At 48.3% G+C, this 26,833-nt stretch overlaps 1 protein-coding gene across 1 annotated transcript in view; it reads left to right on the top strand.

Moving 5' to 3' along the window:
- Positions 1-26,833, top strand: part of GTF3C2 (general transcription factor IIIC subunit 2) — a 452,236-nt gene that overhangs the window by 322,602 nt on the left and 102,801 nt on the right. The window contains exon 11 of the mRNA XM_053710988.1: positions 22,364-22,505. Coding sequence (XP_053566963.1) covers positions 22,364-22,505 — 142 coding nt within the window. The remainder of the gene's footprint in view (positions 1-22,363; positions 22,506-26,833) is intronic.

Below are 26,833 nucleotides of genomic sequence, written 5' to 3'. Positions count from 1 at the left end.
CTACCTCTCACATGTCACTGTATGACCCTGTGTACCTGACTCCTCTGCCTCTCACATGTCACTGTATGACACTGTGTACCTGACTCTCCTGCCTCTCACATGTCACTGTATGACCCTGTGTACCTTACTCTCCTGCCTCTCACGTGTCACTGTATGAACCTGTGTACCTGACTCTCCTACCTCTCACGTGTCACTGTATGACCCTGTGTCCCTGCCTCTCCTGCCTCTCACATATGACTGTATGACCTGTCGTATACTATTATTTTATTTTATATCTAAATGTTTTATCTATGAGGAACATATTTAATGTGTAATTATTTGAAATTGTATATTTATTCTAATCATGATTTTATAATTTATTCTAATAATGATTTTATAACTCCACATGACCCTCTGTACCTGACTCCTGACTCTCACATGTCACTGTATGACCCTGTGTACCTGGCTCTCCTGCCTCTCACATGTCACTGTGTGGCCCTCTGTACCTGACTCTCCTGCCTCTCACATGTCACTGTATGACCCTGTGTACCTGACTCTCCTACCTCTCACATGTTACTGTATGACCCTCTGTACCTGACTCTCCTGCCTCTCACAATTAAAGCCTGTGACCCTGAAGAAAGTGGGCAGTGTTTCACTGTAGCGTGGCACCCTACCAAGCCCCATCAGTACCTGGCTGCAGGATTCTATAATGGTGAGAACTCACTACACATGCCGCTCTCTGACACATTCTGTTCAGACTGCCCTTCTGCCATGCCCCACTGTCTTATCCCCTGACTCTCCTCCTTCCCACATATTTCTCTAAAACACTTTTTCCCCTCACTCTCCTGCCTCTCACATGTCACTGTATGACCCTGTGTACCTGACTGTCCTGCCTCTCACATGTCACTGTAAGACCCTGTGTACCTGACTCTCCTACCTCTCACATGTCACTGTGTGACCCTGTGTATCTGCTTCTCCTGCTTCTCACATGTCACTGTATGACCTTGTGTACCTGCCTCTCCTGCCTCTCACATGTCACTGTATGACACTGTGTACCTGACTCCTCTGCCTCTCACATGTCACTGTATGACCCTGTGTACCTGACTTCTCTGCCTCTCACATGTCACTGTATGACCCTGTGTACCTGACTCTCCTACCTCTCACATGTCACTGTATGACCCTGTGTACCTGACCTTCCTGCCTCTCACGTCACTGTATGACCCTGTGTACCTGACTCTCCTGCCTCTCACATGTCACTGTATGACCCTGTGTACCTGACTCTCCTGCCTCTCACATGTCACTGTATGACCCTGTGTACCTGACTCCTCTGCCTCTCACATGTCACTGTATGACCCTGTGTACCTGACTCTCCTGCCTCTCACGTGTCACTGTATGACCCTGTGTACCTGACTCTCCTGCCTCTCACGTGTCACTGTATGACCCTGTGTACCTGACTCTCCTGCCTCTCACTTGTCACTGTATGACCCTGTGTACCTGACTCTCCTGCCTCTCACATGTCACTGTATGACCCTGTGTACCTGACTCTCCTGCCTCTCACGTCACTGTATGACCCTGTGTACCCGACTCTCCTACCTCTCACATGTCACTGTATGATCCTCTGTACCTGATCTCCTGCCTCTCACATGTCACTGTATGACCCTGTTTACCTGACTCTCCTGCCTCTCACGTCACTGTATGACCCTGTGTACCTGACTCTCCTGCCTCTTACATTTCACTGTATGACCCTGTGTCCCTGACTCTCACATGTCACTGTATGACCCTCTGTGCCTGACTCTCCTGCCTCTCACATGTCACTGTATGACCCTCTGTACCTGACTCTCCTGCCTCTCACATGTCACTGTAGGACCCTGTGTACCTGACTCTCCTGCCTCTCACATGTCACTGTATGACCCTGTGTACCTGACTCCTCCGCCTCTCACATATCACTGTATGACCCTGTGTACCTGACTCCTCTGCCTCTCACATGTCACTGTATGACCCTGTGTACCTGACTCTCCTGCCTCTCACATGTCACTGTATGACCCTGTGTACCTGACTCTCCTGCCTCTCACATGCCACTGTATGACCCTGTGTACCTGACTCTCCTGCCTCTCACATGTCACTGTATGACCCTGTGTACCTGACTCTCCTGCCTCTCACATGTCACTGTATGACCCTGTGTACCTGACTCTCCTGCCTCTCACATGTCACTGTATGACCCTGTGTACCTGACTCTCCTGCCTCTTACATTTCACTGTATGACCCTGTGTCCCTGACTCTCACATGTCACTGTTTGACCCTCTGTGCCTGACTCTCCTGCCTCTCACATGCCACTGTATGACCCTGTGTACCTGACTCTCCTGCCTCTCACATGTCACTGTATGACCCTGTGTACCTGACTCTCCTGCCTCTCACATGTCACTGTATGACCCTGTGTACCTGACTCTCCTGCCTCTCACATGTCACTGTATGACCCTGTGTACCTGACTCTCCTGCCTCTTACATTTCACTGTATGACCCTGTGTCCCTGACTCTCACATGTCACTGTTTGACCCTCTGTGCCTGACTCTCCTGCCTCTCACATGTCACTGTATGACCCTCTGTACCTGACTCTCCTGCCTCTCATATGTCACTGTATGACCCTGTGTACCTGACTCTCCTGCCTCTCACATATCACTGTATGACCCTGTGTACCTGCCTCTCCTGCCTCTAACATGTCACTGTATGACCCTGTGTACCTTACTTTCCTGCCTCTCACATGTCACTGTATGACCCTGTGTACCTGACTCTCCTACCTCTCACATGTCACTGTATGACCCTCTGTACCTGACTCTCCTGCCTCTCACGTCACTGTATGACCCTGTGTACCTGACTCTCCTGCCTCTCACTTGTCACTGTATGACCCTCTGTACCTGACTCTCCTGCCTCTCACATATCACGGTATGACCCTGTGTACCTGGCTCTCCTGCCTCTCACATGTCACTGTATGACCCTGTGTACCTGACTTTCCTGCCTCTCACATTTCACTGTATGACCTGTGTACCTGACTCTCCGGGCTCTCACATTTCACTGTATGACCCTGTGTACCTGACTCTCCGGGCTCTCACATGTCACAGTATGACCCTGTGTACCTGACTCTCCTGCCTCTCACATGTCACTGTATGACCCTCTGTACCTGACTTCTCTGCCTCTCACATGTCACTGTATGACCCTCTGTACCTGACTTCTCTGCCTCTCACATGTCACTGTATGACCCTGTGTAACTGACTCTCCTGCCTCTCACATGTCACTGTATGACCCTGTGTACCTGACTCTCCTACCTCTCACATGTCACTGTATGACCCTGTGTACCTGACTCCTCTGCCTCTCACATGTCACTGTATGACCCTGTGTACCTGACTCTCCTGCCTCTCACATGTCACTGTATGACCCTGTGTACCTTACTCTCCTGCCTCTCACGTGTCACTGTATGAACCTGTGTACCTGACTCTCCTACCTCTCACGTGTCACTGTATGACCCTGTGTCCCTGCCTCTCCTGCCTCTCACATATGACTGTATGACCTGTCGTATACTATTATTTTATTTTATATCTAAATGTTTTATCTATGAGGAACATATTTAATGTGTAATTATTCTTTTAAATTGTATATTTATTCTAATCATGATTTTATAATTTATTCTAATAATGATTTTATAACTCCACATGACCCTCTGTACCTGACTCCTGACTCTCACATGTCACTGTATGACCCTGTGTACCTGGCTCTCCTGCCTCTCACATGTCACTGTGTGGCCCTCTGTACCTGACTCTCCTGCCTCTCACATGTCACTGTATGACCCTGTGTACCTGACTCTCCTACCTCTCACATGTCACTGTATGACCCTCTGTACCTGACTCTCCTGCCTCTCACATATCACTGTATGACCCTGTGTACCTGACTCTCCTGCGTCTCACATGTCACTGTATGACCCTGTGTACCTGACTCTCCTGCGTCTCACATGTCACTGTATGACCCTCTGTACCTGACTTCTCTGCCTCTCACATGTCACTGTATGACCCTCTTTACCTGACTTCTCTGCCTCTCACATGTCACTGTATGACCCTCTGTACCTGACTCCTCTGCCTCTCACATGTCACTGTATGACCCTGTGTACCTGACTCTCCTGCCTCTCACATGTCACTGTATGACCCTCTGTACCTGACTCTGCTGCCTCTTACATGTCACTGTATGACCCTGTGTATCTGACTCTCCTGCCTCTCACGTGTCACTGTATGACCCTCTGTACCTGACTCCTCTGCCTCTCACATGTCACTGTATGACCCTGTATACCTGACTCCTCTGCCTCTCACATGTCACTGTATGACCCTCTGTACCTGACTCTCCTGCCTCTCACATGTCACTGTATGACCCTGTGTACCTGACTCTCCTGCCTCTCACATGTCATTGTATGACCCTCTGTACCTGACTCTCCTGCTTCTCACATGTCACTGTATGACTCTGTGTACCTGACTCTCCTGCCTCTCACATGTCACTGTATGACCCTGTGTACCTGACTCTCCTACCTCTCACATGTCACTGTATGACCCTTTGTACCTGACTCTCCTGCCTCTCACATGTCACTGTATGAACCTGTGTACCTGACTCTCCTGCCTCTCACATGTCACTGTATGACCCTGTGTACCTGCCTCTCCTGCCTCTCACATGATACTGTATGACCCTGTGTACCTGACTCACATGTCACTGTATGACCCTGTGTACCTGCCTCTCCTGCCTCTCACATGATACTGTATGACCCTGTGTACCTGACTCTCCTGCCTCTCACATGTCACTGTATGACCCTGTGTACCTGACTCTCCTGCGTCTCACATGTCACTGTATGACCCTGTGTACCTGACTCTCCTGCTTCTCACATGTCACTGTATGACCCTGTGTACCTGACTCTCCTGCCTCTCACATTTCACTGTATGACCCTGTGTGTCTGACTCTCCTGCCTCTCACATTTCACTGTATGACCCTGTGTGTCTGACTCTCACATGTCACTGTATGATCCTCTGTACCTGACTCTCCTGCCTCTTACATGTCACTGTTTGACCCTCTGTACCTGGCTCCTCTGCCTCTCACATGTCACTGTATGACCCTCTGTACCTGACTCTCCTGCCTCTCACATGTCACTGTATGACCCTGTGTACCTGAGTCTCCTGCCTCTCACATGTCACTGTATGGCCCGGTGTACCTGACTCTCCTACCTCTCAAATGTCACTGTATGACCCTGTGTACCTGCCTCTCCTGCCTCTCACATGTCACTGTATGACCCTGTGTGCCTGACTACCTGACTCTCCTACCTCTCACATGTCACTGTATGACCCTGTGTACCTGACTCTCCTACCTCTCACATGTCACTGTATGACCCTCTGTATCTCCTGCCTCTCACATGTCACTGTATGACCTGTCGTATACTATTATTTTATTTTATATCTAAATGTTTTATCTATGAGGAACATATTTAATGTGTAATTATTATTTGAAATTGTATATTTATTCTTATCATGATTTTATAATTTATTCTAATAATGATTTTATAACTCCACATGACCCTCTGTACCTGACTCCTGCCTCTCACATGTCACTGTATGACCCTGTGTACCTGGCTCTCCTGCCTCTCACATGTCACTGTATGACCCTGTGTACCTGACTCTCCTGCCTCTCACATGTCACTGTATGACCCTGTGTACCTGACTCTCCTACCTCTCACATGTCACTGTATGACCCTGTGTACCTGACTCCTCTGCCTCTCACATGTCACTGTATGACCCTGTGTACCTGACTCTCCTGCCTCTCACATGTCACTGTATGACCCTTTTTACCTGACTCTCCTGCCTCTCACTTGTCACTGTATGACCCTGTGTACCTGACTCTCCTGCCTCTCACATGTCACTGTATGACCCTGTGTACCTGACTCTCCTGCCTCTCACATGTCACTGTATGACCCTTTTTACCTGACTCTCCTGCCTCTCACTTGTCACTGTATGACCCTGTGTACCTGACTCCTGCCTCTCACATGTCACTGTATGACCCTGTGTACCTGGCTCTCCTGTCTCTCACATGTCACTGTATGACCCTGTGTACCTGACTTTCCTGCCTCTCACATTTCACTGTATGACCTGTGTACCTGACTCTCCGGGCTCTCACATTTCACTGTATGACCCTGTGTACCTGACTCTCCGGGCTCTCACATGTCACAGTATGACCCTGTGTACCTGACTCTCCTGCCTCTCACATGTCACTGTATGACCCTCTGTACCTGACTCCTCTGCCTCTCACATGTCACTGTATGACTCTCTGTACCTGACTTCTCTGCCTCTCACATGTCACTGTATGACCCTGTGTACCTGACTCTCCTGCCTCTCACATGTCACTGTATGACCCTGTGTATCTGACTCTCCTGCCTCTCACGTGTCACTGTATAACCCTCTGTACCTGACTCCTCTGCCTCTCACATGTCACTGTATGACCCTGTGTACCTGACTCTCCTGCCTCTCACATGTCACTGTATGACCCTCTGTACCTGACTCTGCTGCCTCTTACATGGCACTGTATGACCCTGTGTATCTGACTCTCCTGCCTCTCACGTGTCACTGTATGACCCTCTGTACCTGACTCCTCTGCCTCTCACATGTCACTGTATGACCCTCTGTACCTGACTCCTCTGCCTCTCACATGTCACTGTATGACCCTCTGTACCTGACTCTCCTGCCTCTCACGTGTCACTGTATGACCCTGACTCTCCTGCCTCTCACATGTCACTGTATGACCCTGTGTACCTGACTCTCCTGCCTCTCACATTTCACTGTATGACCCTGTGTGTCTGACTCTCACATGTCACTGTATGACCCTCTGTACCTGACTCCTCTGCCTCTCACATGTCACTGTATGACCCTCTGTACCTGACTCTCCTGCCTCTCACATGTCACTGTATGACCCTGTGTACCTGACTCTCCTGCCTCTCACATGTCACTGTATGACCCTGTGTACCTGACTCCTCTGCCTCTCACATGTCACTGTATGACCCTGTGTACCTGCCTCTCCTGCCTCTCACATGTCACTGTATGACCCTGTGTACCTGACTCTCCTACCTCTCACATGTCACTGTATGACCCTGTGTACCTGACTCTCCTACCTCTCACATGTCACTGTATGACCCTCTGTACCTGACTCTCCTGCCTCTCACATATCACTGTATGACCTGTCGTATACTATTATTTTATTTTATATCTAAATGTTTTATCTATGAGGAACATATTTAATGTGTAATTATTATTTGAAATTGTATATTTATTCTAATCATGATTTTATAATTTATTCTAATAATGATTTTACAACTCCACATGACCCTCTGTACCTGACTCCTGCCTCTCACATGTCACTGTATGACCCTGTGTACCTGGCTCTGCTGCCTCTCACATGTCACTGAATGACCCTGTGTACCTGATTTTCCTGCCTCTCACATTTCACTGTATGACCTGTGTACCTGCCTCTCCTGCCTCTCACATGTCACTGTATGACCCTGTGTACCTGACTTTCCTGCCTCTCACATTTCACTGTATGACCTGTGTACCTTTCTCTCCTGCCTCTCACATTTTACTGTATGACCCTGTGTACCTGACTCTCCGGGCTCTCACATGTCACAGTATGACCCTGTGTACCTGACTCTCCTGCCTCTCACATGTCACTGCATGACCCTCTGTACCTGACTTCTCTGCCTCTCACATGTCACTGTATGACCCTCTGTACCTGACTTCTCCGCCTCTCACATGTCACTGTATGACCCTCTGTACCTGACTCCTCTGCCTCTCACATGTCACTGTATGACCCTCTGTACCTGCCTCTCCTGCCTCTCACATGTCACTGTATGACCCTCTGTACCTGACTCTGCTGCCTCTTACATGTCACTGTATGACCCTGTGTATCTGACTCTCCTGCCTCTCACGTGTCACTGTATGACCCTCTATACCTGACTCCTCTGCCCCTCACATGTCACTGTATGACCCTCTGTACCTGACTCCTCTGCCTCTCACATGTCACTGTATGACCCTGTGTACCTGACTCCTCTGCCTCTCACATGTCACTGTATGACCCTCTGTACCTGACTCTGCTGCCTCTTACATGTCACTGTATGACCCTGTATACCTGACTCTCTTGCCTCTCACATGTCACTGTATGACCCTGTATACCTGACTTCTGTCTCTCACATGTCACTGTATGACCCTGTGTACCTGACTCTCCTGCCTCTCACATGTCACTGTATGACCCTGTGTACCTGACTCTCCTGCCTCTCACGTGTCACTGTATGACCCTGTCTACCTGACTCTCTTGCCTCTCACATGTCACTGTATGACCCTGTATACCTGACTCTCTTGCCTCTCACATGTCACTGTATGACCCTGTATACCTGACTTCTGTCTCTCACATGTCACTGTATGACCCTGTGTACCTGACTCTCCTGCCTCTCACATGTCACTGTATGACCCTGTGTACCTGACTCTCCTGCCTCTCACATGACACTGTATGACCCTGTGTACCTGCCTCTCCTGCCTCTCACTTGTCACTGTATGACCCTCTGTACCTGACTCCTGCCTCTCACATGTCACTGTATTACCCTGTATACCTGACTCTCCTGCCTCTCACATGTCACTGTATGACCCTGTGTACCTGACTCTCCTGCCTCTAACATGTCACTGTATGACCCTGTATACCTGACTTTCCTGCCTCTCACATGTCACTGTATGACCCTGTGTACCTGCCTCCCCTGCCTCTCACATGTCACTGTATGACCCTGTATACTTGCCTCTCCTGCCTCTCACATGTCACTGTATGACCCTGTGTGCCTGACTCTCACATGTCACTGTTTGACCCTCTGTACCTGACTCTCCTACCTCTCACATGTCACTGTATGACCCTGTGTACCTGACTTTCCTGCCTCTCACATGTCACTGTATGACCCTGTGTACCTGACTCCTCTGCCTCTCACATGTCACTGTATGACCCTCTGTACCTGACTCTCCTACCTCTCACATGTCACTGTATGACCCTGTGTACCTGACTCTCCTGCCTCTCACATGTCACTGTATGACCCTGTGTACCTGACTCTCCTGCCTCTCACATGTCACTGTATGACCCTGTGTACCTGACTCCTCTGCCTCTCACATGTCACTGTATGACCCTGTGTACCTGACTTTCCTGCCTCTCACATGTCACTGTATGACCCTGTGTACCTGACTCCTCTGCCTCTCACATGTCACTGTATGACCCTCTGTACCTGACTCTCCTACCTCTCACATGTCACTGTATGACCCTGTGTACCTGACTCCTCTGCCTCTCACATGTCACTGTATGACCCTCTGTACCTGACTCCTCTGCCTCTCACATGTCAATGTATGACCCTCTGTACCTGACTCTCCTGCCTCTCACGTGTCACTGTATGACCCTGTCTACCTGACTCTCTTGCCTCTCACATGTCACTGTATGACCCTGTATACCTGACTCTCTTGCCTCTCACATGTCACTGTATGACCCTGTATACCTGACTTCTGTCTCTCACATGTCACTGTATGACCCTGTGTACCTGACTCTCCTGCCTCTCACATGTCACTGTATGACCCTGTGTACCTGCCTCTCCTGCCTCTCACATGACACTGTATGACCCTGTGTACCTGCCTCTCCTGCCTCTCACTTGTCACTGTATGACCCTCTGTACCTGACTCCTGCCTCTCACATGTCACTGTATTACCCTGTATACCTGACTCTCCTGCCTCTCACATGTCACTGTATGACCCTGTGTACCTGACTCTCCTGCCTCTAACATGTCACTGTATGACCCTGTATACCTGACTTTCCTGCCTCTCACATGTCACTGTATGACCCTGTGTACCTGCCTCCCCTGCCTCTCACATGTCACTGTATGACCCTGTATACTTGCCTCTCCTGCCTCTCACATGTCACTGTATGACCCTGTGTGCCTGACTCTCACATGTCACTGTTTGACCCTCTGTACCTGACTCTCCTACCTCTCACATGTCACTGTATGACCCTGTGTACCTGACTTTCCTGCCTCTCACATGTCACTGTATGACCCTGTGTACCTGACTCCTCTGCCTCTCACATGTCACTGTATGACCCTCTGTACCTGACTCTCCTACCTCTCACATGTCACTGTATGACCCTGTGTACCTGACTCTCCTGCCTCTCACATGTCACTGTATGACCCTGTGTACCTGACTCTCCTGCCTCTCACATGTCACTGTATGACCCTGTGTACCTGACTCCTCTGCCTCTCACATGTCACTGTATGACCCTGTGTACCTGACTCTCCTGCATCTCACGTGTCACTGTATGACCCTGTGTACCTGACTCCTCTGCCTCTCACATGTCACTGTATGACCCTCTGTACCTGACTCCCCTGCCTCTCACATGTCACTGTATGACCCTGTGTACCTGACTCTCCCGCCTCTCACATGTCACTGTATGACCCTGTGTACCTGACTCTCCTGCCTCTCACATGTCACTGTATGACCCTGTGTACCTGTTTCTCCTGCCTCTCACGTGTCACTGTATGACCCTGTGTACCTGACTCTCCTGCCTCTCACATGCCACTGTATGACCCTGTGTACCTGACTCTCCTACCTCTCACATGTCACTGTATGACCCTATGTACCTGACTCTCCTACCTCTCACATGTCACTGTATGACCCTGTGTACCTGACTCTCCTGCCTCTCACATATCACTGTATGACCCTGTGTACCTACTCCTCTGCCTCTCACATGTCACTGTATGACCCTCTGTACCTGACTCTCCTTCCTCTCACATGTCACTGTATGACCCTGTGTACCTGACTCTCCTACCTCTCACATGTCACTGTATGACCCTGTGTACCTGACTCTCCTACCTCTCACATGTCACTGTATGACCCTGTGTACCTGACTCCTCTGCCTCTCACATGTCACTGTATGACCCTGTGTACCTGACTCTCCTACCTCTCACGTGTCACTGTATGACCCTGTGTACCTGACTCTCCTACCTCTCACATGTCACTGTATGGCCCTGTGTACCTGACTCCTCTGCCTCTCACATGTCACTGTATGACCCTGTGTACCTGTATCTCCTGCCTCTCACATGTCACTGTATGACCGTGTACCTGACTCTCCTGCCTCTCACATGTCACTGCATGACCCTGTGTACCTGACTCTCCTGCTTCTCACATGTCACTGTATGACCCTGTGTACCTGACTCCTCTGCCTCTCACATGTCACTGTATGACCCTGTGTACCTGTATCTCCTGCCTCTCACATGTCACTGTATGACCCTGTGTACCTGACTCTCCTGCCTCTCACATGTCACTGCATGACCCTGTGTACCTGACTCTCCTGCCTCTCACATGTCACTGCTATGACCCTGTGTACCTGACTCTCCTGCCTCTCACATGTCACTGTATGACCCTGTGTACCTGACTCTCCTGCCTCTCACATGTCACTGTATGACCCTGTGTACCTGACTCCTCTGCCTCTCACATGTCACTGTATGACCCTGTGTACCTGACTCTCCAGCCTCTCACATGTCACTGTATGACCCTGTGTACCTGACTCTCCTGCCTCTCACATGTCACTGTATGACCCTGTGTACCTGACTCTCCTGCCTCTCACATGTCACTGTATGACCCTGTGTACCTTACTCTCTGCCTCTCACATGTCACTGTATGACCCTGTGTACCTGACTCTCCTGCCTCTCACATGTCACTGTATGACCCTGTGTACCTGACTCTCCTGCCTCTCACATGTCACTGTATGACCCTGTGTACCTGACTCTCCTGCCTCTCACATGTCACTGTATGACCCTGTGTACCTGTACTCTCCTGCCTCTCACATGTCACTGTATGACCCTGTGTACCTGACTCTCCTGCCTCTCACATGTCACTGTATGACCCTGTGTACCTGACTCTCCTGCCTCTCACATGTCACTGCATGACCCTGTGTACCTGACTCTCCTGCCTCTCACATGTCACTGTATGACCCTGTGTACCTGACTCTCCTGCCTCTCACATGTCACTGTATGACCCTGTGTACCTGACTCCTCCTGCCTCTCACATGTCACTGTATGACCCTGTGTACCTGACTCTCTGCCTCTCACATGTCACTGAATGACCCTGTGTACCTGACTCTCCTGCCTCTCACATGTCACTGTATGACCCTGTGTACCTGACTCTCTGCCTCTCACATGTCACTGTATGGACCCTGCTGTACCTGACTCTCCTGCCTCTCACATGTCACTGTATGACCCTGTGTACCTGACTCCTCTGCCTCTCACATGTCACTGTATGACCCTCGTGTACCTGACTCTTCTGCGCTCTCACATGTCACTGTATGACCCTGTGTACCTGACTCTCCTGCCTCTCACATGTCACTGTATGACCCTGTGTACCTGACTCCTCTGCGTCTCACATGTCACTGTATGACCCTGTGTACCTGACTCTCCTGCACTCTCACATGTCACTGTTATGACCCCTGTGTACCTGACTCATCCTGCCTCTCACATGTCACTGTATGGACCTCGTGTACCATGACTCTCTGCCTCTCAATGTCACTGATGACCCCTGTGTTACCTGACTCTCCCTGCCTCTCACATTGTCACTGTATGACCCTGTGTAGCCTGACCTCTCCTGCCTCTCACATGTCACTGTATGACCCTGTGTACCTGACTCCTCGCCTCTCACATGTCACTGTATGACCCTGGGTACCTGACTCCTCCTGCCTCTCACATGTCACTGTATGACCCTGTGTACCTGGACTCTCTGCCTCTCACATGTCACTGTATGACCCTGTGTACCTGACTCTCCTGCCTCTCACATGTCACTGTATGACCCTCTGTACCTGACTCTCCTGCCTCTCACATGTCACTGTATGACCCTGTGTACCTGACTCCTCTGCCTCTCACATGTCACTGTATGACCCTGCTGTACCTGACTCTCCTGCCTCTCACATGTCACTGTATGACCCTGTGTACCTGCCTCTCCTGCCTCTCACATGTCACTGTATGACCCTGTGTACCTGACTCTCCTGCCTCTCACATGTCACTGTCATGACCCTGTGTACCTGATCTCTGCCTCCTCACATGTCACTGTATGACCCTCTGTACCTGACTCCTCTGCCTCTCACACTGTCACTGTATGACCCTGTGTACCTGACTCTCCTGCCTCTCACATGTCACTGTATGACCCTGTGTACCTGACTGTCCCTGACTCTCACATGTCACTGTATGACCCTGTGTACCTGACTCTCTGCCTCTCACATGTCACTGTATGACCCTGTGTACCTGACTCTCCTGCCTCTCACATGTCACTGTATGACCCTGTGTACCTGACTCTCCTGCCTCTCACATGTCACTGTATGACCCTGTGTACCTGACTCTCCTACCTCTCACATGTCACTGTATGACCCTGTGTACCTGCCTCTCCTGCCTCTCACATATCACTGTATGACCTGTCGTATACTATTATTTTATTTTATATCTAAATGTTTTATCTATGAGGAACATATTTAATGTGTAATTATTCTTTGAAATTGTATATTTATTCTAATCATGATTTTATAATTTATTCTAATAATGATTTTATAACTCCACATGACCCTCTGTACCTGACTCCTGACTCTCACATGTCACTGGTATGACCCTGTGTACCTGGCTCTGCCTGCCTCTCACATGTCACTGAGTGCCCTCTGTGTACCTGACTCTCCTGCCTCTCACATGTCACTGTATGACCCTGTGTACCTGACTCTCCTGCCTCTCACATGTCACTGTATGACCCTGTGTACCTGACTCTCCTGCCTCTCACATTTCACTGTATGACCCTGTGTACCTGACTCTCTGCCTCTCACATGTCACTGTATGACCCTGTGTACCTGACTCTCCTGCCTCTCACATGTCACTGTATGACCCTGTGTACCTGACTCTCCTGCCTCTCACATGTCACTGTATGACCCTCTGTACCTGACTTCTCTGCCTCTCACATGTCACTGTATGACCCTGTGTACCTGACTCTCTGCCTCTCACATGTCACTGTATGACCCTCTGTACCTGACTCTCTGCCTCTCACATGTCACTGTATGACCCTCTGTACCTGCCTCTCCTGCCTCTCACATGTCACTGTATGACCCTCTGTACCTGACTCTGCTGCCTCTCACATGTCACTGTATGACCCTGTGTACCTGACTCTCCTGCCTCTCACTTGTCACTGTATGACCCTGTGTACCTGACTCCTCTGCCCCTCACATGTCACTGTATGACCCTCTGTACCTGACTCCTCTGCCTCTCACATGTCACTGTATGACCCTGTGTACCTGACTCTCCTGCCTCTCACATGTCACTGTATGACCCTCTGTACCTGACTCTGCCTGCTCTCTACATGTCACTGTATGACCCTGTATACCTGACTCTCTGCCTCTCACATGTCACTGTATGACCCCTGTATACCTGACTCTCTGTCTCTCACATGTCACTGTATGACCCTGTGTACCTGACTCTCCTGCCTCTCACATGTCACTGTATGACCCTGTGTACCTGACTCTCCTGCCTCTCACAGTGTCACTGTATGACCCTGTCTACCTGACTCTCTTGCCTCTCACATGTCACTGTATGACCCTGTATACCTGACTCTCTTGCCTCTCACATGTCACTGTATGACCCTGTATACCTGACTCTCATGCCTCTCACATGTCACTGTATGACCCTGTGTACCTGACTCTCCTGCCTCTCACATGTCACTGTATGACCCTGTGTACCTGACTCTCCTGCCTCTCACATGTCACTGTATGACCCTGTGTACCTGCCTCTCCTGCCTCTCACATGTCACTGTATGACCCTGTGTACCTGACTCCTGCCTCTCACATGTCACTGTATTACCCTGTGTACCTGACTCTCCTGCCTCTCACATGTCACTGTATGACCCTGTGTACCTGACTCTCCGGGCTCTCACATGTCACAGTATGACCCTGTGTACCTGACTCTCCTGCCTCTCACATGTCACTGCATGACCCTCTGTACCTGACTTCTCTGCCTCTCACATGTCACTGTATGACCCTCTGTACCTGACTTCTCTGCCTCTCACATGTCACTGTATGACCCTCTGTACCTGACTCCTCTGCCTCTCACATGTCACTGTATGACCCTCTGTACCTGCCTCTCCTGCCTCTCACATGTCACTGTATGACCCTCTGTACCTGACTCTGCTGCCTCTTACATGTCACTGTATGACCCTGTGTATCTGACTCTCCTGCCTCTCACGTGTCACTGTATGACCCTCTGTACCTGACTCCTCTGCCCCTCACATGTCACTGTATGACCCTCTGTACCTGACTCCTCTGCCTCTCACATGTCACTGTATGACCCTGTGTACCTGACTCCTCTGCCTCTCACATGTCACTGTATGACCCTCTGTACCTGACTCTGCTGCCTCTTACATGTCACTGTATGACCCTGTATACCTGACTCTCTTGCCTCTCACATGTCACTGTATGACCCTGTATACCTGACTTCTGTCTCTCACATGTCACTGTATGACCCTGTGTACCTGACTCTCCTGCCTCTCACATGTCACTGTATGACCCTGTGTACCTGACTCTCCTGCCTCTCACGTGTCACTGTATGACCCTGTCTACCTGACTCTCTTGCCTCTCACATGTCACTGTATGACCCTGTATACCTGACTCTCTTGCCTCTCACATGTCACTGTATGACCCTGTATACCTGACTTCTGTCTCTCACATGTCACAGTATGACCCTGTGTACCTGACTCTCCTGCCTCTCACCATGTCACTGTATGACCCTGTGTACCTGCCTCTCCTGCCTCTCACATGACACTCTGTATGACCCTGTGTACCTGCCTCTCCTGCCTCTCACTTGTCACCTGTATGACCCCTCTGTACCTGACTCCTGCCTCTCACATGTCACTGGTATTACCCTGTATACCTGACTCTCCTGCCTCTCACATGTCACTGTATGACCCTGTGTACCTGACTCTCCTGCCTCTCACATCTCACTGTATGACCCTGTATACCTGACTTTTCCTGCCTCTCACATGTCACTGTATGACCCCTGTGTACCTGCCTCCCCCTGCCTCTCACATGTCACTGTATGACCCTGTATACTTGCCTCTCCTGCCTCTCACATGTCACTGTATGACCCTGTGTGCCTGACTCTCACATGTCACTGTTTGACCCTCTGTACCTGACTCTCCTACCTCTCACATGTCACTGTATGACCCTGTGTACCTGACTTTCCTGCCTCTCACATGTCACTGTATGACCCTGTGTACCTGACTCCTCTGCCTCTCACATGTCACTGTATGACCCTCTGTACCTGACTCTCCTGCCTCTCACATGTCACTGTATGACCCTGTGTACCTGACTCTCCTGCCTCTCACATGTCACTGTATGACCCTGTGTACCTGACTCTCCTGCCTCTCACATGTCACTGTATGACCCTGTGTACCTGACTCCTCTGCCTCTCACATGTCACTGTATGACCCTGTGTACCTGACTTTCCTGCCTCTCACATGTCACTGTATGACCCTGTGTACCTGACTCCTCTGCCTCTCACATGTCACTGTATGACCCTCTGTACCTGACTCTCCTGCCTCTCACATGTCACTGTATGACCCTGTGTACCTGACTCTCCTGCCTCTCACATGTCACTGTATGACCCTCTGTACCTGACTCCTCTGCCTCTCACATGTCACTGTATGACTCTCTGTACCTGACTCTCCTGCCTCTCACGTGTCACTGTATGACCCTGTCTACCTGACTCTCTTGCCTCTCACATGTCACTGTATGACCCTGTATACCTGACTCTCTTGCCTCTCACATGTCACTGTATGACCCTGTATACCTGACTTCTGTCTCTCACATGTCACTGTATGACCCTGTGTACCTGACTCTCCTGCCTCTCACATGTCACTGTATGACCCTGTGTACCTGCCTCTCCTGCCTCTCACATGACACTGTATGACCCTGTGTACCTGCCTCTCCTGCCTCTCACTTGTCACTGTATGACCCTCTGTACCTGACTCCTGCCTCTCACATGTCACTGTATTACCCTGTATACCTGACTCTCCTGCCTCTCACATGTCACTGTATGACCCTGTGTACCTGACTCTCCTGCCTCTAACATGTCACTGTATGACCCTGTATACCTGACTTTCCTGCCTCTCACATGTCACTGTATGACCCTGTGTACCTGCCTCCCCTGCCTCTCACATGTCACTGTATGACCCTGTATACTTGCCTCTCCTGCCTCTCACATGTCACTGTATGACCCTGTGTGCCTGACTCTCACATGTCACTGTTTGACCCTCTGTACCTGACTCTCCTACCTCTCACATGTCACTGTATGACCCTGTGTACCTGACTTTCCTGCCTCTCACATGTCACTGTATGACCCTGTGTACCTGACTCCTCTGCCTCTCACATGTCACTGTATGACCCTCTGTACCTGACTCTCCTACCTCTCACATGTCACTGTATGACCCTGTGTACCTGACTCTCCTGCCTCTCACATGTCACTGTATGACCCTGTGTACCTGACTCTCCTGCCTCTCACATGTCACTGTATGACCCTGTGTACCTGACTCCTCTGCCTCTCACATGTCACTGTATGACCCTGTGTACCTGACTCTCCTGCCTCTCACATGTCACTGTATGACCCTGTGTACCTGACTCCTCTGCCTCTCACATGTCACTGTATGACCCTCTGTACCTGACTCTCCTGCCTCTCACATGTCACTGTATGACCCTGTGTACCTGACTCTCCCGCCTCTCACATGTCACTGTATGACCCTGTGTACCTGACTCTCCTGCCTCTCACATGTCACTGTATGACCCTGTGTACCTGTTTCTCCTGCCTCTCACGTGTCACTGTATGACCCTGTGTACCTGACTCTCCTGCCTCTCACATGCCACTGTATGACCCTGTGTACCTGACTCTCCTACCTCTCACATGTCACTGTATGACCCTATGTACCTGACTCTCCTTCCTCTCACATGTCACTGTATGACCCTGTGTACCTGACTCTCCTGCCTCTCACATATCACTGTATGACCCTGTGTACCTGACTCCTCTGCCTCTCACATGTCACTGTATGACCCTCTGTACCTGACTCTCCTTCCTCTCACATGTCACTGTATGACCCTGTGTACCTGACTCTCCTGCCTCTCACATGTCACTGTATGACCCTGTGTACCTGACTCTCCTACCTCTCACATGTCACTGTATGACCCTGTGTACCTGACTCCTCTGCCTCTCACATGTCACTGTATGACCCTGTGTACCTGACTCTCCTACCTCTCACGTGTCACTGTATGACCCTGTGTACCTGACTCTCCTACCTCTCACATGTCACTGTATGGCCCTGTGTACCTGACTCCTCTGCCTCTCACATGTCACTGTATGACCCTGTGTACCTGTATCTCCTGCCTCTCACATGTCACTGTATGACCGTGTACCTGACTCTCCTGCCTCTCACATGTCACTGCATGACCCTGTGTACCTGACTCTCCTGCTTCTCACATGTCACTGTATGACCCTGTGTACCTTACTCCTCTGCCTCTCACATGTCACTGTATGACCCTGTGTACCTGATCTCCTGCCTCTCACATGTCACTGTATGACCCTGTGTACCTGACTCTCCTGCCTCTCACATGTCGCTGCATGACCCTGTGTACCTGACTCTCCTGCCTCTCACATGTCACTGCATGACCCTGTGTACCTGACTCTCCTGCCTCTCACATGTCACTGTATGACCCTGTGTACCTGACTCTCCTGCCTCTCACATGTCACTGTATGACCCTGTGTACCTGACTCCTCTGCCTCTCACATGTCACTGTATGACCCTGTGTACCTGACTCTCCTGCCTCTCACATGTCACTGTATGACCCTGTGTACCTGACTCTCCTGCCTCTCACATGTCACTGTATGACCCTGTGTACCTGACTCCTCTGCCTCTCACATGTCACTGTATGACCCTGTGTACCTGACTCCTCTGCCTCTCACATGTCACTGTATGACCCTGTGTACCTGATCTCCTGCCTCTCACATGTCACTGTATGACCCTGTGTACCTGACTCTCCTGCCTCTCACATGTCACTGTATGACCCTGTGTACCTGACTCTCCTGCCTCTCACATGTCACTGTATGACCCTGTGTACCTGTATCTCCTGCCTCTCACATGTCACTGTATGACCCTGTGTACCTGACTCTCCTGCCTCTCACATGTCACTGCATGACCCTGTGTACCTGACTCTCCTGCCTCTCACATGTCACTGCATGACCCTGTGTACCTGACTCTCCTGCCTCTCACATGTCACTGTATGACCCTGTGTGCCTGACTCTCCTGCCTCTCACATGTCACTGTATGACCCTGTGTACCTGACTCCTCCGCCTCTCACATATCACTGTATGACCCTGTGTACCTGACTCCTCTGCCTCTCACATGTCACTGTATGACCCTGTGTACCTGACTCTCCTGCCTCTCACATGTCACTGTATGACCCTGTGTACCTGACTCCTCTGCCTCTCACATGTCACTGTATGACCCTCTGTACCTGACTCTCCTGCCTCTCACATGTCACTGTATGACCCTGTGTACCTGACTCCTCTGCCTCTCACATGTCACTGTATGACCCTCTGTACCTGACTCTTCTGCCTCTCACATGTCACTGTATGACCCTTTTTACCTGACTCTCCTGCCTCTCACATGTCACTGTATGACCCTGTGTACCTGACTCCTCTGCGTCTCACATGTCACTGTATGACCCTGTGTACCTGACTCCTCTGCCTCTCACATGTCACTGTATGACCCTGTGTACCTGACTCCTCTGCGTCTCACATGTCACTGTATGACCCTCTGTACCTGACTCTTCTGCCTCTCACATGTCACTGTATGACCCTTTTTACCTGACTCTCCTGCCTCTCACATGTCACTGTATGACCCTGTGTACCTGACTCCTCTGCGTCTCACATGTCACTGTATGACCCTGTGTACCTGACTCCTCTGCCTCTCACATGTCACTGTATGACCCTGTGTACCTGACTCTCCTACCTCTCACATGTCACTGTATGGCCCTGTGTACCTGACTCCTCTGCCTCTCACATGTCACTGTATGACCCTGTGTACCTGTATCTCCTGCCTCTCACATGTCACTGTATGACCGTGTACCTGACTCTCCTGCCTCTCACATGTCACTGCATGACCCTGTGTACCTGACTCTCCTGCTTCTCACATGTCACTGTATGACCCTGTGTACCTTACTCCTCTGCCTCTCACATGTCACTGTATGACCCTGTGTACCTGTATCTCCTGCCTCTCACATGTCACTGTATGACCCTGTGTACCTGCCTCTCCTGCCTCTCACATGTCGCTGCATGACCCTGTGTACCTGACTCTCCTGCCTCTCACATGTCACTGCATGACCCTGTGTACCTGACTCTCCTGCCTCTCACATGTCACTGTATGACCCTGTGTACCTGACTCTCCAGCCTCTCACATGTCACTGTATGACCCTGTGTACCTGACTCTCCTGCCTCTCACATGTCACTGTATGACCCTGTGTACCTGACTCCTCTGCCTCTCACATGTCACTGTATGACCCTGTGTACCTTACTCCTCTGCCTCTCACATGTCACTGTATGACCCTGTGTACCTGTATCTCCTGCCTCTCACATGTCACTGTATGACCCTGTGTACCTGACTCTCCTGCCTCTCACATGTCACTGCATGACCCTGTGTACCTGACTCTCCTGCCTCTCACATGTCACTGTATGACCCTGTGTACCTGTATCTCCTGCCTCTCACATGTCACTGTATGACCCTGTGTACCTGACTCTCCTGCCTCTCACATGTCACTGCATGACCCTGTGTACCTGACTCTGCCTCACATGTCACTGCATGACCCTGTGTACCTGACTCTCCTGCCTCTCACATGTCACTGTATGACCCTGTGTACCTGACTCTCCTGCCTCTCACATGTCACTGTATGACCCTGTGTGCCTGACTCTCCTGCCTCTCACATGTCACTGTATGACCCTGTGTACCTGACTCCTCTGCCTCTCACATGTCACTGTATGACCCTGTGTACCTGACTCTCCTGCCTCTCACATGTCACTGTATGACCCTGTGTACCTGACTCCTCTGCCTCTCACATGTCACTGTATGACCCTCTGTAACTGACTCTCCTGCCTCTCACATGTCACTGTATGACCCTGTGTACCTGACTCCTCTGCCTCTCACATGTCACTGTATGACCCTCTGTACCTGACTCTTCTGCCTCTCACATGTCACTGTATGACCCTTTTTACCTGACTCTCCTGCCTCTCACATGTCACTGTATGACCCTGTGTACCTGACTCCTCTGCGTCTCACATGTCACTGTATGACCCTGTGTACCTGACTCCTCTGCCTCTCACATGTCACTGTATGACCCTGTGTACCTGACTCCTCTGCGTCTCACATGTCACTGTATGACCCTGTGTACTGTACTTTACTCTCCAACCTCCCAAATGTCACTTTATACCCCTGTGTGCCCTGACACTAAGCCATATTGCGTGAGAGCAGTTGTGGCCAATCGCATGCAAGCAGGGAATTTCAATCACCCCAGTTAAACAAGCCTGGGGGGATTGCAAATAGCTCATAACTGGCACATAGGTTAGGAAGCAATGGTAGCCTAAGTATATAATTCATATGAACAGCATGTGAGCTTTAAAATATTTATCACAGGTAACTGGTATTTTATTTACTTATTTATTTAATAAAGTTTGTTTTGAAATAATAAAAAAAAAATTGTGATGACTGGAATAGTCAGGGTGTGAAAGATTTTTTATCCTGAAATGATCGAGTTGATTAAATTCGATTAAACAGAAGGATGCGATTTAAAGGGAGACTAAAATTAGATGTTCATGAGTCAGTTCATGCAATTTATTTAACTTCTTATATTATCTAATTGTGCGTAGTCCTTTTATCTGCACAGTTTGTGAGTCACCAGCTCCTCTGTGTGTGAGTTCTCAGTGTATACATGAGTGATTGGACGATGATTGTCACATGATAGAATGGACAGGACAATGGAAGGAATTTTTTGTCCAAAACAAAGTACTGGTTATTTTAAGTTCAGAGTAAGTGCTTTTACATTGTCTTATAATGCATTTGTACTTTATTTACTGGTCCTTTTAATGAATTAGTCATAAGCTGAAAAGCCCCATGTTCTGCAGTTTCCAGTAGCTTGTTTAGACAATATATTGCAAGGGCCTTTTTTCACAAGAGTTGAGCTTGTGATGTTTTTTTGTCAGGCACCGTTTCTATCTGGGATCTGAAGACCAAGTCGGTCTTACAGAGGGTTCGCCAGGGTCGGGTGATCAAGCAGTACCCGTTTCACAGTTTCTTCGCACATGACCATGCTGTTCGTTGTATAGAATGGTGCAAAGCAGACAGGTAAGCTTCTTCTGTTTGTTAAGTATTGGTGCAAAGTAGACAGGTAAGCTTCTCTAAAGTAATTGTGTAAAGCAGACAGGTAAGCTACTTCTTTTTGTAAAGTAATTGTGTAAAGCAGACAGGTAAGCTACTTCTGTTTGTAAAGTAATTGTGTAAAGCAGACAGGCAAGCTTCTCCTGTTTGTAAAGTAATGGTGTAAAGCAGACAGGTAAGCTTCTCCTGTTTGTAAAGTAATGGTGTAAAGCAGACAGATAAGCTTCTCCTGTTTGTAAAGTAATGGTGTAAAGCAGACAGGTAAGCTTCTCCTGTTTGTAAAGTAATGGTGTAAAGCAGACAGGTAAGCTACTTCTGTTTGTTAAGTAATGGTGTAAAGCAGACAGGTAAGCTACTTCTGTTTGTAAAGTAATGGTGTAAAGCAGACAGGTTAGCTTCTTCTGTTTGTAAAGTAATGGTGTAAAGCAGACAGGTAAGCTTCTTCTGTTTGTAAAGTAATGGTGTAAAGCAGACAGGTAAGCTACTTCTGTTTGTAAAGTAATGGTGTAAAGCAGACAGGTAAGCTTCTTCTGTTTGTAAAGTAATGGTGTAAAGCAGACAGGTAAGCTACTTCTGTTTGTAAAGTAATGGTGTAAAGCAGACAGGTAAGCTACTTCTGTTTGTAAAGTAATGGTGTAAAGCAGACAGGTAAGCTACTTCTGTTTGTAAAGTAATGGTGTAAAGCAGACAGGTAAGCTACTTCTGTTTGTAAAGTAATGGTGTAAAGCAGACAGGTAAGCTTCTCCTGTTTGTAAAGTAATTGTGTATAGCAGACAGGTAAGCTTCTTCTGTTTGTAAAGTAATGGTGTAAGCAGACAGGTAAGCTACTTCTGTTTGTAATGTAATGGTGTAAAGCAGACAGGTAAGCTACTTCTGTTTGTAAAGTAATGGTGTAAAGCAGACAGGTAAGCTTCTTCTGTTTGTAAAGTAATGGTGTAAGCAGACAGGTAAGCTACTTCTGTTTGTAAAGTAATGATGTAAAGCAGACAGGTAAGCTACTTCTGTTTGTAAAGTAATGGTGTAAAGCAGACAGGTACGCTTCTCCTGTTTGTAAAGTAATTGTGTAAAGCAGACAGGTAAGCTACTTCTGTTTGTAAAGTAATGGTGTAAAGCAGACAGGTAAGCTACTTCTGTTTGTAAAGTAATGGTGTAAAGCAGACAGGTAAGCTTCTCCATTTTGTAAAGTAATGGTGTAAAGCAGACAGGTAAGCTACTCCTGTTTGTAAAGTAATGGTGTAAAGCAGACAGATAAACTACTTATGTTTGTAAAGTAATGGTGTAAAGCAGACAGGTAAGCTTCTCCTGTTTGTAAAGTAATGGTGTAAAGCAGACAGGTAAGCTACTTCTGTTTGTAAAGTAATGGGGTAAAGCAGACAGGTAAGCTTCTTCTGTTTGTAAAGTAATGGTGTAAAGCAGACAGGTAAGCTTCTCCTGTTTGTAAAGTAATGGTGTAAAGCAGACAGGTTAGCTTCTCCTGTTTGTAAAGTAATGGTGTAAAGCAGTCAGGTAAGCTACTTCTGTTTGTAAAGTAACAGTGTAAAGCTGACAGGTAAGCTACTTCTGTTTGTAAAGTAATGGTGTAAAGCAGACAGGTAAGCTTCTCCTCTTTGTAAAGTAATGGTGTAAAGCAGATAGGTAAGCTACTTCTGTTTGTAAAGTAATGGTGTAAAGCAGACAGGTAAGCTACTTCTGTTTGTAAAGTAATGGTGTAAAGCAGACAGGTAAGCTTCTCCTCTTTGTAAAGTAATGGTGTAAAGCAGACAGCGCTCCATACCCAGTGCCATGTTCTTCTCCTCTTGTAAAGTAGATGCTCATGCACCCTGATCATGTATATATACAGGATAACTACTGGCTGACATCAGATGCGGGATGGTTCTCATTAGATAAGTGCTACCTTTATAAACCTCCTCTCTAGGGTGGTAGATCATAAATTGTACTGGTTCAGCACTCATTTTATCTGGGTAAATGTAGCCTTTTCTGTGTGGTTCACGATGTCCATTCATTTTGTATCCTGACTTCTAAAATCTGCACAATAACATGAAGATTAATCTGCTGCTGTTCCTACTGAAATTGTCACAATTTAAGCTAAAGCACGGCATGGATAAATCCGTGTGGCTCAGCCAACCCAGCTAAGAAGACAGTAAATAGTAGACAGTTAGTAAAACATATACAGGTAGAAAACCCTTTATCCGAACTGTTGCAGTAGTTTGGATTTTGGAATATTTGCGTCTTTAAAATGGGACAGTTTGGAGAGGGTATGGGACCAAGTTTAAACAACAATATCTTATGTCATACAGACAAGGTTTAAATTTTATAATACAGCTTCTGCATGTAACTTAAGGTCGTTTTATACCATTTCTCTTGTTAAGTGTATCTAGTCCACGGATCATCCATTACTTGTGGGATATTCTCCTTCCCAACAGGAAGTTGCAAGAGGATCACCCACAGCAGAGCTGCTATATAGCTCCTCCCCTCACTGCCATATCCAGTCATTCTCTTGCAACTCTCAACAAAGATGGACGTAGTAAGAGGAGAGTGGTGTATTATAGTTAGTTTTTTAACTTCAATCAAAAGTTTGTTATTTTTAAATGGTACCTGAGTGTACTGTCTTATCAAAGGCAGCATTAGAAGAAGAATCTGCCTGTGATTTCTATGATCTTAGCAGAAGTAACTAAGATCCATTGCCGTTCTCACATATTCTGAGGAGTGAGGTAACTTCAGAGGGGGAATGGCGTGCAGGTTTTCCTGCAATAAGGTATGTGCAGTTAAAATATTTCTAGGGATGGTTTGCTAGAAAAATGCTGCTGATACCGGATTAATGTAAGTTAAGCCTAAATGCAGTGATTTAATAGCGACTGGTATCAGGCTTATTAACAGAGATACATACTTTTATAAAAGTGTAATATAAAACGTTTGCTGGCATGTTAATCGTTTTTATATATGTTTGGTGACAAAACTTATTGGGGCCTAGTTTTTTTCCACATGGCTGGCTTGATTTTTGCCTAGAAACAGTTTCCTGAGGCTTTCCACTGTTGTAATATGAGTGGGAAGGGCCTATTTTAGTGCTTTTCTGTGCAAATAAAAATACTGACAGAGACATTCAGCTTCCCTCTGCATGATACAGGACATCTCTGAAGGGCTCAAAAGGCTTCAAAGTCGTGTTTGAGGAGGGTAACAACCACAGTAGACTGTGGCAGTTGTTGTGACTGTGTTTAAAAAACGTTTTTGTCATTTATTATTCTGTTTTTGTTATTAAGGGGTTAATCATCCATTTGCAAGTGGGTGCAATGCTCTGCTGACTTGTTACATACACTGTAAAAATTTTGTTAGTGTAACTGTCTTTTTTCACTGTTATTTCAAATTTTGTCAAAATTTGTTTCTCTTAAAGGCACAGTAAAGTTTTTTATATTGCTTGTTAACTTGCTTTAAAGTGTTTTCCAAGCTTGCTAGTCTCATTGCTAGTCTGTACAAACATGTCTGAAACAGAGGATACTTGTTCATTATGTTTAAAAGCCATGGTGGAGCCCCATAGGAGAATGTGTACTAAATGTATTGATTTCACCTTAAACAGTAAAGATCAGTCTTTATCTATAAAAGAATTGTCACCAGAGGGGTCTGTCGAGGGGGAAGTTATGCCGACTAACTCTCCCCACGTGTCGGACCCTTCGCCTCCCGCTCAAGGGACGCACGCTAATATGGCGCCAAGTACATCAGGGACGCCCATAGCGATTACTTTGCAGGACATGGCTGCAATCATGAATAATACCCTGTCAGAGGTATTATCCAGATTGCCTGAATTGAGAGGCAAGCTCGATAGCTCTGGGGTTAGACGAGATACAGAGCGCGTAGATGCTGTAAGAGCCATGTCTGATACTGCGTCACAATATGCAGAACCTGAGGACGGAGAGCTTCAGTCTGTGGGTGACGTCTCTGAATCGGGGAGACCTGATTCAGAGATTTCTAATTTAAAATTTAAGCTTGAGAACCTCCGTGTATTGCTTGGGGAGGTATTAGCTGCTCTGAATGACTGTGACACAATTGCAGTGCCAGAGAAATTGTGTAGGCTGGATAAATACTATGCAGTACCGGTGAGTACTGATGTTTTTCCAATACCTAAAAGGCTTACAGAAATTATTAGTAAGGAGTGGGATAGGCCCGGTGTGCCCTTTTCCCCACCTCCTATATTTAGAAAAATGTTTCCAATAGATGCCACTACATGGGACTTATGGCAGACGGTCCCTAAGGTGGAGGGAGCAGTTTCTACTTTAGCAAAGCGTACCACTATCCCGGTTGAG

Source organism: Bombina bombina, chromosome 4, assembly GCF_027579735.1.
Source record: "Bombina bombina isolate aBomBom1 chromosome 4, aBomBom1.pri, whole genome shotgun sequence".
NCBI lineage: Eukaryota > Metazoa > Chordata > Amphibia > Anura > Bombinatoridae > Bombina > Bombina bombina.
The sequence above is the reverse complement of the archived record's forward strand: the minus strand, read 5'-3'. Positions and strand labels throughout refer to the sequence as shown.